General features: G+C 33.8%; 1 protein-coding gene across 1 annotated transcript; it reads right to left on the bottom strand.

Annotated features, from left to right (window-relative positions):
- Nucleotides 1-1,073: 1,073 nt before the first annotated feature.
- On the bottom strand, nucleotides 1,074-14,853 carry LOC117116039 (transcription initiation factor IIA subunit 1-like). Its single transcript, XM_033259975.1, has 9 exons — nucleotides 14,714-14,853; nucleotides 13,683-13,784; nucleotides 9,495-9,615; nucleotides 8,198-8,256; nucleotides 7,474-7,579; nucleotides 6,227-6,537; nucleotides 4,821-4,979; nucleotides 3,272-3,361; nucleotides 1,074-1,722 (listed from the first exon to the last, which is right to left on the bottom strand). Exons 1-9 carry the CDS (start codon nucleotides 14,729-14,731, stop codon nucleotides 1,615-1,617), a joined length of 1,074 nt encoding a protein of 357 aa, XP_033115866.1. The 5' UTR covers nucleotides 14,732-14,853; the 3' UTR covers nucleotides 1,074-1,614.
- Between the last annotated feature and the right edge of the window lie 396 nt (nucleotides 14,854-15,249).

The raw sequence follows: 15,249 nt of genomic DNA, 5'->3' as shown, positions 1-15,249 counted from the left end.
ATACCATTTAACTTGGCATTCCAAGCTACTGTATGAGGTATTCATTCAAATTTATTTAATAAAAAAAAACCAAACAAAATATAATATTAATACATCTATATGAAACATGTTTAGTTCCAACTTTATGCTATTGGCTCTTCGTAATTTGTATTGTTATACAGTCTATTATTACAATATCTTACAACAAAAAAGAAAACGTAAAATTTTTTATATCAAGTATCAAATACATCTCAGCCACTTAAATACACCATTTAAAACAATCGACTATAAATTATTCAAAATCTTTTATAAATGGTTCTGGTTAAACCAGCTGCTCCGAGATAATTCTATCTTTTCTTTTTCATAATTGAGACTTTAAAATCAAAAAAATTTTCACATTCTTGATTTAATTTTAATATATAACTATCATAAAAATTCATTAGGGTTTTTATTTAAACATAATATTCTTTGTTAGAAATGTTGCCCATTCTAAATTGAATTTTGTTCATGTTATATTTCAACATTAGTACTATCCACACTATCAAATTTTCTTTGACAAAAAAACTGTTGCATGCCCATATACAGCCATGATGTGCCTATATATGGTCATGATGTGATGTCATCATGGCCATATTTAGGTATGTCACATTTTTTTCCCAAATAAAGTTTAATAGCATGGACAGGACTTTATACACATCATTATATTTCCTGTTCATATTACCAGTAGAGTCCCTCTCTCATTCATTTTACTCAGCACTGCGCATATATTAGGGCCAATAGAAAAAAATTATTAGTTTATCACCCTCGCATGCATGTCTTCTATGGTACTGAAAAAAAAACATATTTTAGAAGAAACCTTTTTTTTTTTTTTTAAAAAGAAAAAAATTTGAATTTTTTTTTTTTTCCACTTTTTTAAAATTAAACAGTAAATATTGTTTGTATTATCTCAATCATGTTTTACTTTGAAAATCAATACACCAGCAAACAACCCCAGGGTGATACTTGGCTTTAGCAAAATAAAAAATTAAAAAAAGCCTCCTTCCTTCATCACTTTTCCAGCCTAGATAGGGTGATAAACAAATAATATTTTTTAGAGGGCCTTAGATTAAATTAACATTTCACTTCTGTAATGTAGTTAGTAAGAAACAAAATCAATATTATTTGCGACTTATGAATATTATTCATATTTTAAACTTTCCTGTAAATTGCAATGCAGTAGTCATCACAGTCACATATTGCTTTTACTTTGACAGATATGGTGGCTTTTATTTATGACCTTTGAACTTAGTAGCAACATCCTGAATTATAACCAGATTGCTATGATTATACAGATAATTCTTTGACTGTTGCCTACAACTTTTTTTTTTTCTTAACATAATGACTTACCGTCAGGTGATGGGTGACAGTAACCATATTTGGGGTGTCATTAACCATATTTGGGTTGTCATTAACCATATTTGGGGTGTCAATCAGTGGGGCTTGGATGATATCCACCATTCAAATGTTTGCGTGACTATACCATGATAAACCCCACGATGATCTTTATAGGAACACAAACCACTTTTAACATTTATTGATATAATAATAGCGTATTGAATAGAGGTACTGATTAGCATTTTATAAGGTTATTAGCATCTACCAATCTGCTTCCCCTATCCCTCGATGAAATACCCAATCTTTACCTTCTAAGTTCATTATGCCATCCTTCAGGTGGAATTTCCATCTATTTCGTGTTCTATTAATCTATGAGGAACAATGTGAAAATGCTAGTAAGTTACACTGTTGCGTATACAACATGAATGAAACTTATCACAAACATGATGCAAGCATTTTTATTATTCATTTCTTTTGATATTTAATAATTAAGAGAACTATTTAATATTGACCCCATACAATGTAACAAAATGAAGTCAATTCGTAGTCAGAACTGGACATGCTCGTATCCGAAGTCAATTGACATAAACATATGTTGTGTGTAATGTGTTTTCTGTTGATTGTCCTTGATGTGCAGTTCTAATTATGAATTCAACATAATTACTGCAATGTGATATTAATGTTTCATTTGGGCGTTTGTAAAACAGAATGCATCACAATGTTGTACAGCTGTATGTACTTCCTATAGCTTTATGCTTTGTAGTGCATAAAGCATCCAAGATCAAGTACAGTATAGTTCATGCATTAAGATAGCATGTACCAAAAATGCTGAGAAAAAATGTTTTTCTATGTTATAGCACAACAGACACAAAAATTGGCAATTATGAGTTTCTTTATAAGTCACAGCTCTGGACATAATCTTCCAGTTACAAGTGTAAATCTAGCCTTGCTCTGCTATTTGTTGATCTCTTTATCAAAGTAAAATAATTTCATAAAACTGATCGTTCATAATTAAGTTCTTAAAACGTAGACCGACTGCTAAACATAATTCTTCTTCCGTTAAGTTGCCGCCGCCTTCATCTTGTTGAAGATTCTGCAACTATCTACAAGGTCATGTGTGTCCAGGGATTTAGCCAGAAAAATGAAGTGGCTGTCCAAAATAGAGGCAAGTGGGCGTGGCCTGAGCTGATGAGTGGGCCACACCAACTCAAGGCCATGCCCCTCCCAAACATAAGAAAAAATAGAAAATTATGATCTTTAGAGGGCATTTAAAAGTGTTTAAAACGTTTGAGTGTTGAATTAGCTATCACTAAGACATTTCAGTTTTATACGTAGATTGCGCACGGCTACGGTATTTCTAGGCTATGCAGATATTGCATCTTCATCTCTCAGTCCTCCGAATCCAGAGATAGGCCTAGACCTATTTTTTGACTAATAAAATTTAACTTGTTTAACAACAAACCTTCTTTAAGGTATTTCATGAATTAATCAACACCACCAAAAATATTATGTCGGGGAACCAAATCTTGAGTATTGTATTTGTAGAGTCACATATATGATTGTACATAACACAACTCATGACGATTCATTGCATCTGCATTTAACTCACACCGGAACGATGAGACAATAAATCGCATTGGGCTGTACCATACAACACTTCCGAATTGTACTTAAGACATATTAATGCAATCATGACTGGAAATTGTACCCAACGCAGTCTCACAAAACACTAATCATGTCTGTATTTAATTCACACAGACACAAAGCGACAATAAATCGTGTCGGGGTTGGCCTTCAGATTAAAATATCCATGAAATCATGAGCTTTATAGAAATTTTATTTATCTTGGAAATTTACTTTATCTTGGAAATATATTGAATATAAATAGCAATTGAAAAATAACCCTTTAAATACCGACCTTTTCATATTGACAGACTATGACGTTATCTGTATCAAAAATGTCCTCTGGCTCATCACCACTGTCATCATCATCAGTGTTCAAAGGTTCCTAAGGAACATTCAAAACAAATATAAAATAAATTAAAAAGAAAAAATTACACCACTATCATCTTTTCCGAATACAACAGTTAATACAAATACTACCAAAATAAAAATATAGGAAATCTAACATTGAAAACAAAATAATCTTCTAAATCCGAGTTCAACTAAGGCCTGTCCACACTATAAAATATCAAAAATTAATGTGACATGAACATATTTGGGTGTAATATGACATCATCATACCTACAGTATATATCGGCAATTCACACAAACTTCTCACTTATAATTTGACATGTGTGGACAGAGTTAAGAATTACAAAAATGAGAAATTTATAATGGAATATGATAATGATTATTATCAATATCTAAATCTAATAGATAGTGCTATAAAAAAAATGTGAGAAATTAAAAACATAAAGTACCATTTAGGTTTTTAATTTTGCATAAACATGAGTGTTACTAAAATAAGCATTTAAATCAAAGAGCAAAATGTGAGATATTAAATGCATGCACTCATCAAACAGAACATGCGTTAAGCTAAGTTATGGTTAATACATGTAGGACTTGAAAGAGTACTAAAAGGTTAAGGTTCAACAAAGGATTTATATAGCGCTTTATACCGAAGTCTCAAAGCGACTGAGGTGTGGACTAGCTTGTGCAGTAACTTGCTTCAAGGTAAACCTGTAGCAGCTACTCTTGTCTGTCCACAACAAGGGTTGTATGGGCCAGTGCCCAAAGGTGATCGCCCCTACTTATCTCAAAAAGATATACCTGGTTCTTTAATGTGTACATTAGCCAAATTGTGTACACTGGGCCTAAAGTTAATAGCCCTTACTGGAAAAGACCTGTTCAACCACCAGCACCATATAGGCAAGCGTGCTGTTCGAACCAGCGCCGATATTACGGCTGTAGATGCAGCGTCCCTGCCTTAACCGTTTGACCATTTGACTCGTCGAGAGGTTAAGTATGTGGAATGCACCTTTTATATACTTGCTAGGTTCCCACAAAATGACGGTGTAAAAACATTCGCAAATGTGCATTTGCGGGACAAGCGTGTATTCCTAGCCCTGTTCTGATTGGTCGGGTTTTTTTAAAAGTCTAATTAAGTTTAATAAAGTGTACCACAAGAAATTGCCATATAGCATATGAAACAATTTATCATAATTGACCAGTATTATCCCTTCAGTGAGCAGGAATGCAGTTACAGTGGGTGGGGCCACCCAGCTTTTAAAGTTTTCAACTCAGTGTAAGCTAATTTAATGGCCCTCCATCTACCTTTATTAACCTCCTTGCCCATCCTTAAAATCCACTCTTATTATTGAGAGTATACAAATGTTATCACCTACCCACCCTTTAGTTTTCTACAGCTACAACCATGTTGTACTAGAAATCAAAATACTGTACAGATAATTCCACAACATTTATAATACATTATTATTAATTAATAATTTTATTCCATAACTTACCTCTTCAATTACAGCACCTTGAAGATCATCACCATCATCTTCTCCATCATCATCCTCTTTACCAGCATCATCATCATCCTCATCATCATCACCAAAATCATCCTCATCTGAAGATGAATCATTTCCTCCATCAACTTGTAATACCGACGGTTGCTGAGCCTGTGCAAAAAAAGATACAGATATTTTATCATCTTGCATTTTATACAAATAAATCAGTGCATGTAAATATTTTTATTTTATTACAGTATAAGATACAGATTGCCCTCTATTTCGAGACCATCTTTGGGACCTGAAAATAGAGGGTCTTAGCGTTTGGTCTCAAATAACAGGGGTAGCTTTGTGTTAACATTGAAAATTGCTTGTTAGTACTTTCAAATTAGAGGGGTCTCGGAATTAGAGGATGAACTGTATTTCATTTCACACTAATAAACTACGGGGTAACCCACTAAAAATATAATTTACAATAGTGATGTCACAAGAATAAAGTTGTAAATAAATATGCATCCTGTGCAATCCTGACAAGGAGAATTAATGCATTTATGCTTTGCAGTATAAGTATAGCCTTTTCAACCATTACATTTTCTGATAAATATTTTCATTGAATGTGACATATAATGTAAATTAAAGTAGTGTCTGGATGCATGTAATGTTAATTTTTTAGTTCAAGTTTATATACATCCCCTCCATTTAAGTCTTGATTTATATACAGGTAATTAAATACCTGCAAATAAGCAGACCTTAAATTTCAAGCTTGAATTTTTGAAAAAAACATGGTCTCAATTAGAAATACAGAGATTAAATTTTGAGAAAAGGTCAAAGGACAAGGTCAAGATCAAGGAAATTTGATATTCTACATTTGAGCATAAAAGAAAATGATGGAATTGCCCATAACCGACCTGAGTATCGTTTGGTAATAGTAATAATAGTGTAGTTTTATATAGTGCCATATCCATCTAACATAAGATGCTCAGGGCGGTTGATATGTGGACTAGGAACTCGATCAATGACTTTCTTCACCCCTAAGGGTCCCTTTGTGTCTGTGCTACCCGGTAACCAGGTACCAGCAACTCTCGTCGTCCACCACAGGGGCTGTCTGTTCCAGCATACCGGCGTATCCCTCTACTCGTCTCGAAGGATCTACTGGGTTCTTTATAGTGTACACGAGCCATTGTATACACTGGGCCTACGGTTTATAATCCTTATCCGAGAAGACTTGTTCTACCACCAGGATCATAGGTGAGCGTGCCGTTTGAACTAGCGCCGATATTATGGCTGTAGCTTGCGGTGCCCCTGCACCCCGCTCGGCCATTTCACTTGCCTGGTATTCAGGCACAGTGCGGAGGTATGTACTCCATGGAGTGACTGCTCCAGTATTTGTAATAAATTGTTTAGGAAGAGAGCATTACCTGAGATTGCACTTGAATTTGCTGTAACGTTGCCTGTCCCACCTGTGTTGATATAACACCCGGATGTTGCTGAGGTAACGTTGCTTGTCCCACCTGCGTTGATAAAACACCTGCATGTTGCTGTGACAGAGCTGCAGCTGAGGTAGCCTGAGCTGCAGGTCCACTGAGTTGTCTTTGCTGCTGCTGCAACTGCTGCTGCTGTTGTTGTAAGACAGCTGCTTGGACCTGTTGCATTGTGGGTGGGTGTACTGCATAGACAATTTGGTCACCTACTTGGTAACAACGATATACCGGTTGCTGTGTTCCCGGTGCTATAATGAAAAACAATACCAAACATTACACAAAAGGTAAAACTTCCACAATGCTAATAAAATTGATTTTTATCAAATCAAAATAATTTTTACAATGTAGTATTCTTATTCACTGTATTAACTAACAGTTTATTTTTTTTTTCCACAAATACTTTTTACAATGTAGTATTCTTATTCAATGTATTAACAGTTTATTTATTTTTTTCAAGACAATTTAAAACACATTTTCTCTAGTCTCTCTAAATAATTTATTCGCTTTTTTTAAACGTTTTTGTTTCTTCCTTTAGCATAGGTTAGATTAGTCGCCAGTATCAGACAAGCACCTGCGAGGACTGTTCCAGCTGGCCATATGTCTCAAACTGCTTTGTTTTAGGATAGTTCATGGGTTAGTTTTCTTTTTCATATTCTTTCATTGCTTTGAGATGATTTCTAGTTGTTTAAGGCGCTATACATGTTGATTTCCATTTAAATTTATTGTACAAAGGAAAGAGGATAGCATATTCTTAGGGAATAGTGTACATCCCAATCCCACATACCAATCAACCGAGGCCTACCCAGGCCGAAGTACTGTAAGATGTAAGGATTGGTCAACAACAAATCAAAAACTTCAAAGATTATTTAATTGAACAAAATCACAACAAAATTCCTTACTTAATTAAATAATAAAATTACGATATAAGGATTTTAAAGGTTTGTATGTCTTGAGTTCAAAAAGAGTGCAACAGTGATAGATCCAGGAATTCAAATTAAAGAGGCGCTGGGAGAAACTTGGTTTAGACCACCTCAGCCACACTATGGTTGGGGCTAAAGTCATGATGCTAAGAGAAAAATACACTAACTTATCCCTATAATATCATACAGATAATGTGATAATTTATGGACGTTATCTTCGAATTACTATTGGAATCTGATAAGGTTACTGGTACAATAGCTTACCCGCTTGCGGCAACGCTATTGATTGCTGTGTGGCTGCTAGCTCTGTGGGCAAATTAACATATGGTACATTCTGAATTGCAATGGAGGCCGATGCTGCTGCTCCACTCTGTGAAATAAATTCACAACTAACAAAATTTAAGATGTATAATAAATGTATGATATCATTAGTTATTGACATTATTTCAATTCATATCTGCAAGCCTTTTAATAACAATAACATCTGACAGAATACTTCATGCCAGGCTCATTAACTATACAAATGCTATGCCATTAAACATTTTTTTTATCTTTTAATGAGCATAAACTAAACATGTGGAATAGCAACAATGAGTAAATGCTATGCATTCTACTATCATATGATGGACTTTTTATGTGTTTTTAAAAACTAAAGTTTATTAGGCCTAACACTGTAAGAATAGTTCTGTATTTGTTATAACAATAAAGTTACCAGGAATACAACAAATATATACAGTAGATCATGATATACTTGTTGGTCAAGATACCTGCCTTTTATCTCCAAGGTCAAGGTTACCAGGAAATTTTAAAAACTCAATCAACAAGACTTAATTACACAGCATTGCTCCATCATGAAAATGGTGAGTGTATATATACTGTTGAACGTCAACCCACCCAAAAGCTATGATATCCATTTGTTAGTGTTTGTTTACCAATGCATCCCCATCCCACCCCATGCTGTGATGTTCATCTGTTAGTGTGTGCTTACCAATGCTGCAGGCTGAACAAGATCCACACCATGCTGCTTTCCTGCTGCAACCATTGCATCTATGGAAGTAATGTATGTACAATTAAAGCCATGTCTAGAATATTAACATGTGTTGTATGCCTATATATAGTCATGATGTGCCTATACAGTAGAACCCCTCATTTACGTACGGCACGGGCCCAGAGCCGTTCGTAAATTCGGATATGTGTAAAATCGGGGTTGACCTAAATTCCTATATATTTGCAATAGTACTACTTACACTGGCATAAACTAGGCCTAGGCTAGGCCTACAGGCTTACGCAGCTAAGTCTGAGGGGGCCTAGGCCTACAGTTGGCAGCTTCTAAGCATTCTGATCCCTCTAGGCCCTACACAAAATTGTTTTTATCGGCCATTTTTACCTTCTTAAATACCTAGATTGTGGATTTTACTCCAACACAAACTTCCATAGATACTTGTTTATTATATATATTGATCATTCAATAAAACAATCAAGCACTACGTTAATTTTAAAGCTGAAAACGATGTTTGAAAGAGAAGTAAAATTTGTCGCATGCACATGTGTGAAGCCATGAAAAACACAGACTTAGAAGAGACCTGTTAGAGGGCCTCCTTCACTTGAGAATTACATAGTACTGTATAGTATGGTGTGTTGTGTTGTATGCATACAAATAACAGTTACAATTTGAGCGAATTTTTTTTTTTTAATCTTTCACTTCAATTTTTATGACGTCATCACCTTTATATTGCGTTCGTAAATTCGGGAATTCGTTAAATCGGGGTTCGTAAATGAGGGTTTCTACTGTATATGGTTCTGATGTGATGTTATCAACATCATTTAGGCATGTCACGTTTTTTTGTCAAATGAACATTTGACAGTCTGAAGAGGCTTTACATTAATAACTACTCAGTGAACTTACTACACCACCAAAAAAGAAATTAACATTTTTACACCCTAAATAAACATAAATAAATTGTATTTTCTCCTCAAAAACAAGGTCAGCTGTGTGAGATGGGCAATGCATCGAAAAAAACAGACATGGTCAATAGCAAATTATATTCCCATATCCTGAAGTATATACCCTTTAATGATACACAAGTCTTATCTTGATGATATGAATATTGTATGAAAGGTAATGTACTATCTAATCTATCAAACTACTGTGTATAAAGTTTAAAATAAATTCATTGTTACTTTTATATCATTGAATTATCGTTGCATTTAATTGCATTGTCAACAAGCTGTGGTAGAATACAAGCTTTCATAATGAATGATACTGTACTGGTGTTGTAACTCACCATGTTTTTGTTGGAAGTTCCTGTTAGCTGCTGTATTGTGGACTGCAGTTGCTTGAGACATGGGATAGCGCGGTTCATGGCTCTCCAGGGCTCGAGACTGTATTAACTTTGTTTTCCATATCTAGCATAAAAACAAAACAACACTGGTAATTAGGACTGCACAAATCCGCAGCTTAAATACAGTTTCTCCAGGCTTACCTAGTAAATCGCTTTCCTACCTCCATGCATGGAATAATGTTCCATGTTACGTCAATAAACTAATTCCATATCATATCGCTATGGTAACTACAGCTTAGTTCACTTCCAAAATAAATCATTGGTTTTCATCATACATTTGATGGGATGTTCTGATTACTTAACTGCCTACTTGGATTCTTATATAATTGGATTCTTATATAAGACATTAACCTTTTGAAAATTAAAATTTAATATACACAATCTTGTTACAGAAAAGCATAGGTCAGTCCACTAAACCGGTAGCCAAGTGCATGTGCACATTGAACCATAGATATCTTTGGATTTCTGGTTCTCTGGACGGTTTCGCTAGGTCCTGCCCCCTTGGATATTATTGCTTAGGTTTCACGAAATGACAGCCGTGATCGTACATACGTAACCTTGCGTCTGCGGGGCATGTGCATATTCCTGACTCATTCTAATTGATTAGTAAGTTTGACTTAAATACCGGATTGGTTTTTCAATGAAACTTCTAGAAGTGCAGTCTTTCTCAAACTTACACATATTTCTCAAACACTGGCCAAATGACTGCTTTATGTGCTGGCTAGGTACCTAGCAAATTTAGTTTACAACTTACAAATGGCTCATGTAGTCTATAAGAATATATGCCTTTATTTACTGTACGCTATATAACAGGAGTATTTATCCACATAACAAACGACATTCTAAGTGGAAACTTAATACTATAGTCCTAAAATGGTAGGCCTACATTTCAATTCAATTAGACACAATGCTTTAGTTTACAGGTAAGCTGGAAGCGACCTTAGTTGTTTGTTTATTGTTGTATTACAAAAACATATGAATAAAGCAAGATATATATCCCCTGTCCAGACAGAACTCGTGGACACTCTTTAAAGTTGCTAAAACAACGTTCTCGTTTGGATTTAAGAAGGGTTTTCCTTTGGCAATCGCATTGTGGACAATTGGAATGCACTTTCAAATGAAGTTGTAAGAGCTCCCTCTTTCTATGCGTTCGAGAATAGACTTGATAAATTCTGGAAGGATCAAGATTCCTTTATTATCATTAACCAAACATGTGACAAATGAAATTCTTTTTGTTTGCTACATGTAGTGAAGACATGGAAAGACAGTAAAAGGCAATTAAATATAAAAATATGAAAAACATTAAAAACAACAAACGGCTACAATATAGATATAAATGTACAGTACCTATCTACTACGGCAGTTATCTAGCAAATCTCTCGTTAAATTCATGGATTGATTATGAATGAATTTCTGTGTCTATTTGTATCCTGACGCCACCCTTGTCCGAGAGATCTGCAGTGATGGTACCACCTTACCCCCACCATGGTTGGGCTGAAGAAAGAAAATTATGAGTATGGCACCTATAGAGGGCCAGAAATAGCACGCTCAGACTAAAATTTGAATATGATTTTCTTTTTTCTCTCCATTTTTTATTTTTTTATTTTGAAAATTTTCTTTTTTTGGGGGGTGGGAGGAGGCTTAACTCTTGAATCTGCCACTGATCTGGTAAATGTTATTTCGTAGCATTTAATTTTAATTCTTAATTTTTTTGCTGCACATTGTGATATACATTGGCAATGACTTCCTGTGAGGCAATTGATAATATTAATGAAGCAGTGAAAACATGCAAATATTATGAATTTACAGGATATGGGTTAATCTCCGGGAGATTCTTGCTTGCTTGCGGGAGACCATCCAGATTTCTAGGAGACTCTCGCGACTTCCGGGAGACTTTGGACCCCTGTAATCTGGACAAACAAAAATCATAAAGTAAAATAAAATTAATGAAATAATTATTTTATTATCCTATGTAAAGTATAAACAAATTTACTAACTAAAAAAAAAAGTTGTTTGTGTGCAGGCTTATTTGGGTTTTAAGTTACTGTATTTGCAGTGAGGGGTAAATTCTTATTTTTAAAAAAAATATTTATGCATTTTGCGCTATGTAAGTATAAAATTATTATTATTATTAAATCAATAAATTTTAATTTAAAAAATCACATAGCAATATGCATTCTAAGAAAAATAATCAGTCATAGAGACAAAATATGAATACCAGTGTGCAGTACAGATATTCCTAATTAATATTCATTTTATTACAATGACACGCCACTTTGGATAAATAGGTCACCATTATTAACTTACAGTATGTCATTTTTTATATAATGAAAAATAATGCTATGAGAAACGATGTCTGGATCAGCTGAGCTATGCAATACACACCAGTTCCCCTCCACAAGACCACCTCTAACTACTGAAAAGATACACTTCTGTAGCCTAAAACGTATATCGTTTGTAAATACAGTAATAAACATAAAAAAAACCCCAAAAAACTTGTTCCTAAAAGCAGGGGAGAGGTGAAAGCTAAATATAAACACAAATACAGCAGCCAGAAAAAAAAAAAAGCCACTGGATAACACTAGTTCTTCTAGTGGTAATATATCATGTAGGTATAAATATGTATTCTAATTCATGAATATTAATTAGTATGTTATGCAAGGAACATCTATGGGTAGTATTAACATGAAATGGTGGTGGGAGGTTTGGTGGCTGAGTGAAGGAATGCTAAATGGAGGACTGAAGTGGTATATTAAACCTAAGAGGTAATTTTTGGTCAACAAATTTCCAATGGGTGAAGAAAAGTTGGGGGTCGGAAAGGAAACTTTTGCTGGGGAAATTGCATTCCCTTAGATATGCCATTGTAGTCTTTCATAGTCAGAACAGAAATACAGTACTGAATACAATAAATGAAAAATTAATACAGTAACTGATTAATGATATATGCATTAACAAATTATTTTGACTTATATTAAAAAATTAAAGTTCGCTTATTTCTTCTTCTTCATGTCTCATATCCAGATCACTCACAAAACATTGTTTCGATCAATTTAATTTCATAAACAAACTTTAAAACTTCCCACCACACTAGTCCCCGTACTCTGTCTGTCATTATCTTGTTTCCTGTACTTTCATTGATTTTGACATTTTTTATAATATTTTTATTACAATTTGTGTTGATTGCATACAGATATAATGCTATTTTTTTTACAATTATCTCCCTCCATGAAAACATATTAAAAAACATGTTCTGTACACTTGAACCTAATTGTACTGGTTAAATTATGAGAAAGAAATAATGATTTAAACACAACCGAAAAAGCCAGTCTATTCTGTAAAACCACAATCTCACTGAAAAGAATTATTTTGATACAACAACTCAACCCATAATAATCAATGTCCTTGTTGCATAGATCTTACCCCTAGTGTTTATATATCACCAAGTGAACACAACCAGCCTGTACAACTAAGCTTATAGGCTGTTTTTATTACATATTCATGAGCTATGTTGTTATATGGCCTGCTCTGATTGGTCAATGGATGCTCATTATTGACTGAACCACAAAGCTATAAATACATGGTGTTATGCAAATGACGGCATGAAAGATTGAGCAGCTGAAGCGGTGGAAGCTAGGCTTGATGAATTTGCAGCGTAGGGGCTTCATGCAGGCAGGCAGAACCTTCACGTACAATATCCATTGCTAGTGCTGTAGTGGCTTACTCAAAAGGAATAGTGAAATTCTAACCTCACTTTAATCCCTTATAAATACTGTACTGCCAACAAATATATAACCTGCAGTATACAACTAAAACCTAAGAAGTCAAATTTAATTGTTTTAATCATGTAAATATTGTTCTTTTTTTGGGAATTTGATATATGAAATGGAATTTCCCTATTTTTAACATTTTTTCACACAATGGTTGCTTTGTTGAAATGAATTGATAACTATCCTTTGTATATATTGTCGGAAATCAAAATAATTTTTTATAAAAATACAACAGATTGAACAAATTACTCTAGGAGAATATAAATTTCAACAGTTGAGTTTGGCACTATTATATAAACAGATTAAATTCTTACTTCTAGCGATAAAACAATAATATACAAAACTACAAGAAATGTAAACATACCTGTTTTAGCTCATCCAAAATTTGTTCATCAACCCCTTCATTTTCAAATTCTTCCTTCACATTACTAATAACATTTTCAATTATTTCATTGTAGAATTTTGACTGCAAATATAGAACAAAATGAATAACATTTTTTCATAGCATCTTATTTTTATACTATTATGCATACCTAAAAGACAAACCTTTTTTTTTTACACATAAATAAATTGTATTTTTTCAATTAATAAAAAATCATGAATGAAGAGATACAGATACAGAAGATGGTTAATTATAATAATAACAGCTGGTAAGACCTTCTGGTGAATACACAATTTTGCCAAATCAGCAGATTCAATTTAAAATGGTATTTTAATTCATCTCAATAGGCCTATAAAATAAATATCTAGGCCTGGCCCTTAGCCGTCTAGCCTAGCCTAATACATTTCATATTTTTATTAGAATAAAAACAATCATGGTAAAATTTATGAATATAATTCTGTTGCCTGACAAATATTGTAATCTTTAAACACTCCAATCAAAAGCCAAGTCATGTATTTCTTGATGCAAGTTTAGGTACAAAACAAAAAAGCTGATGGCATTGGTCTAACCAGCATTTTAAAAAAATACTTGAATAATAATATAAGATGTTAAAGAGGCTTAATAATTTTTCATTAAAAAATGTAAACTCATCATAAAATAAGGACCAAGGGCAAGGGCAACAAAGACCTGTCTGTGGAAGCATTATGAATTACCAATCACCACAGATACATTGCCAAGTAGAATGTATTTTTACTACTATACAACTATGAATTTTATTTTTCATTTCATATAAAACACAAATTGTTACGAGATTCGAATTCAACACCAGTGAATGAAAGACTAGAAAAACCCTACTCTAAGCAGCAGTGAGGAATACCGCAGTGAGCACGGTAGCTCGGTTGAACATCAGTCAGGCGAGTGGACATTTTGGCCGATCACAGTGCAGATAAAATTACCTTTCTTCCCCCAATTTCCATTAAGATTTGAGCATCAATTTAAACAAAATCACTTACCACATCTGTTCGTGACATTTTTTCTTAACAAAAGATTTATTAAGCTTAAATTTTCAACACGCTAATCAACTAACGATCTGGGCTTCCAAAAAGCCGATAGGCAACTGTGCGCTATCGCTTTTATACTCGCAACAAAGTCAATTTCCATAGGGGGTTTGCGTATTGAACAATACATATACCCCAATGAGATTTACGGCTGGTCAATAATTGTTTTCGTATATTAATAAATACAATATTGTTAGTACGCAAATATGTGTTAATATTAACTAAACACATTTATTATAGCATAATACTTATATTTTTAATACGGAAGGTTAAAATAGTACATTTATTTTAATTATAGACCAAACACAAAAACCCATATTTATATTCAATTCTCGTAAACTAAACATTGGAGCAGACGACGTGCTTAAACTTCCCACTGTCACCACAAAGTGACGGAAAGGGATTGTAAACAAAGGTTCGTTTTGTCATTATGTGAGTGTGTCAGGAGATAGAATTCAACTTGGGCAATTTGCTTTAAATTATATACAATT

This window comes from Anneissia japonica, unplaced genomic scaffold (genome assembly GCF_011630105.1).
Source record: "Anneissia japonica isolate Jap-2015-1 unplaced genomic scaffold, ASM1163010v1 scaffold287743_len2803612_cov181, whole genome shotgun sequence".
NCBI classification, from domain to species: Eukaryota; Metazoa; Echinodermata; class Crinoidea; order Comatulida; family Comatulidae; genus Anneissia; species Anneissia japonica.
This window is presented reverse-complemented; position numbering and strand designations above follow the sequence as displayed.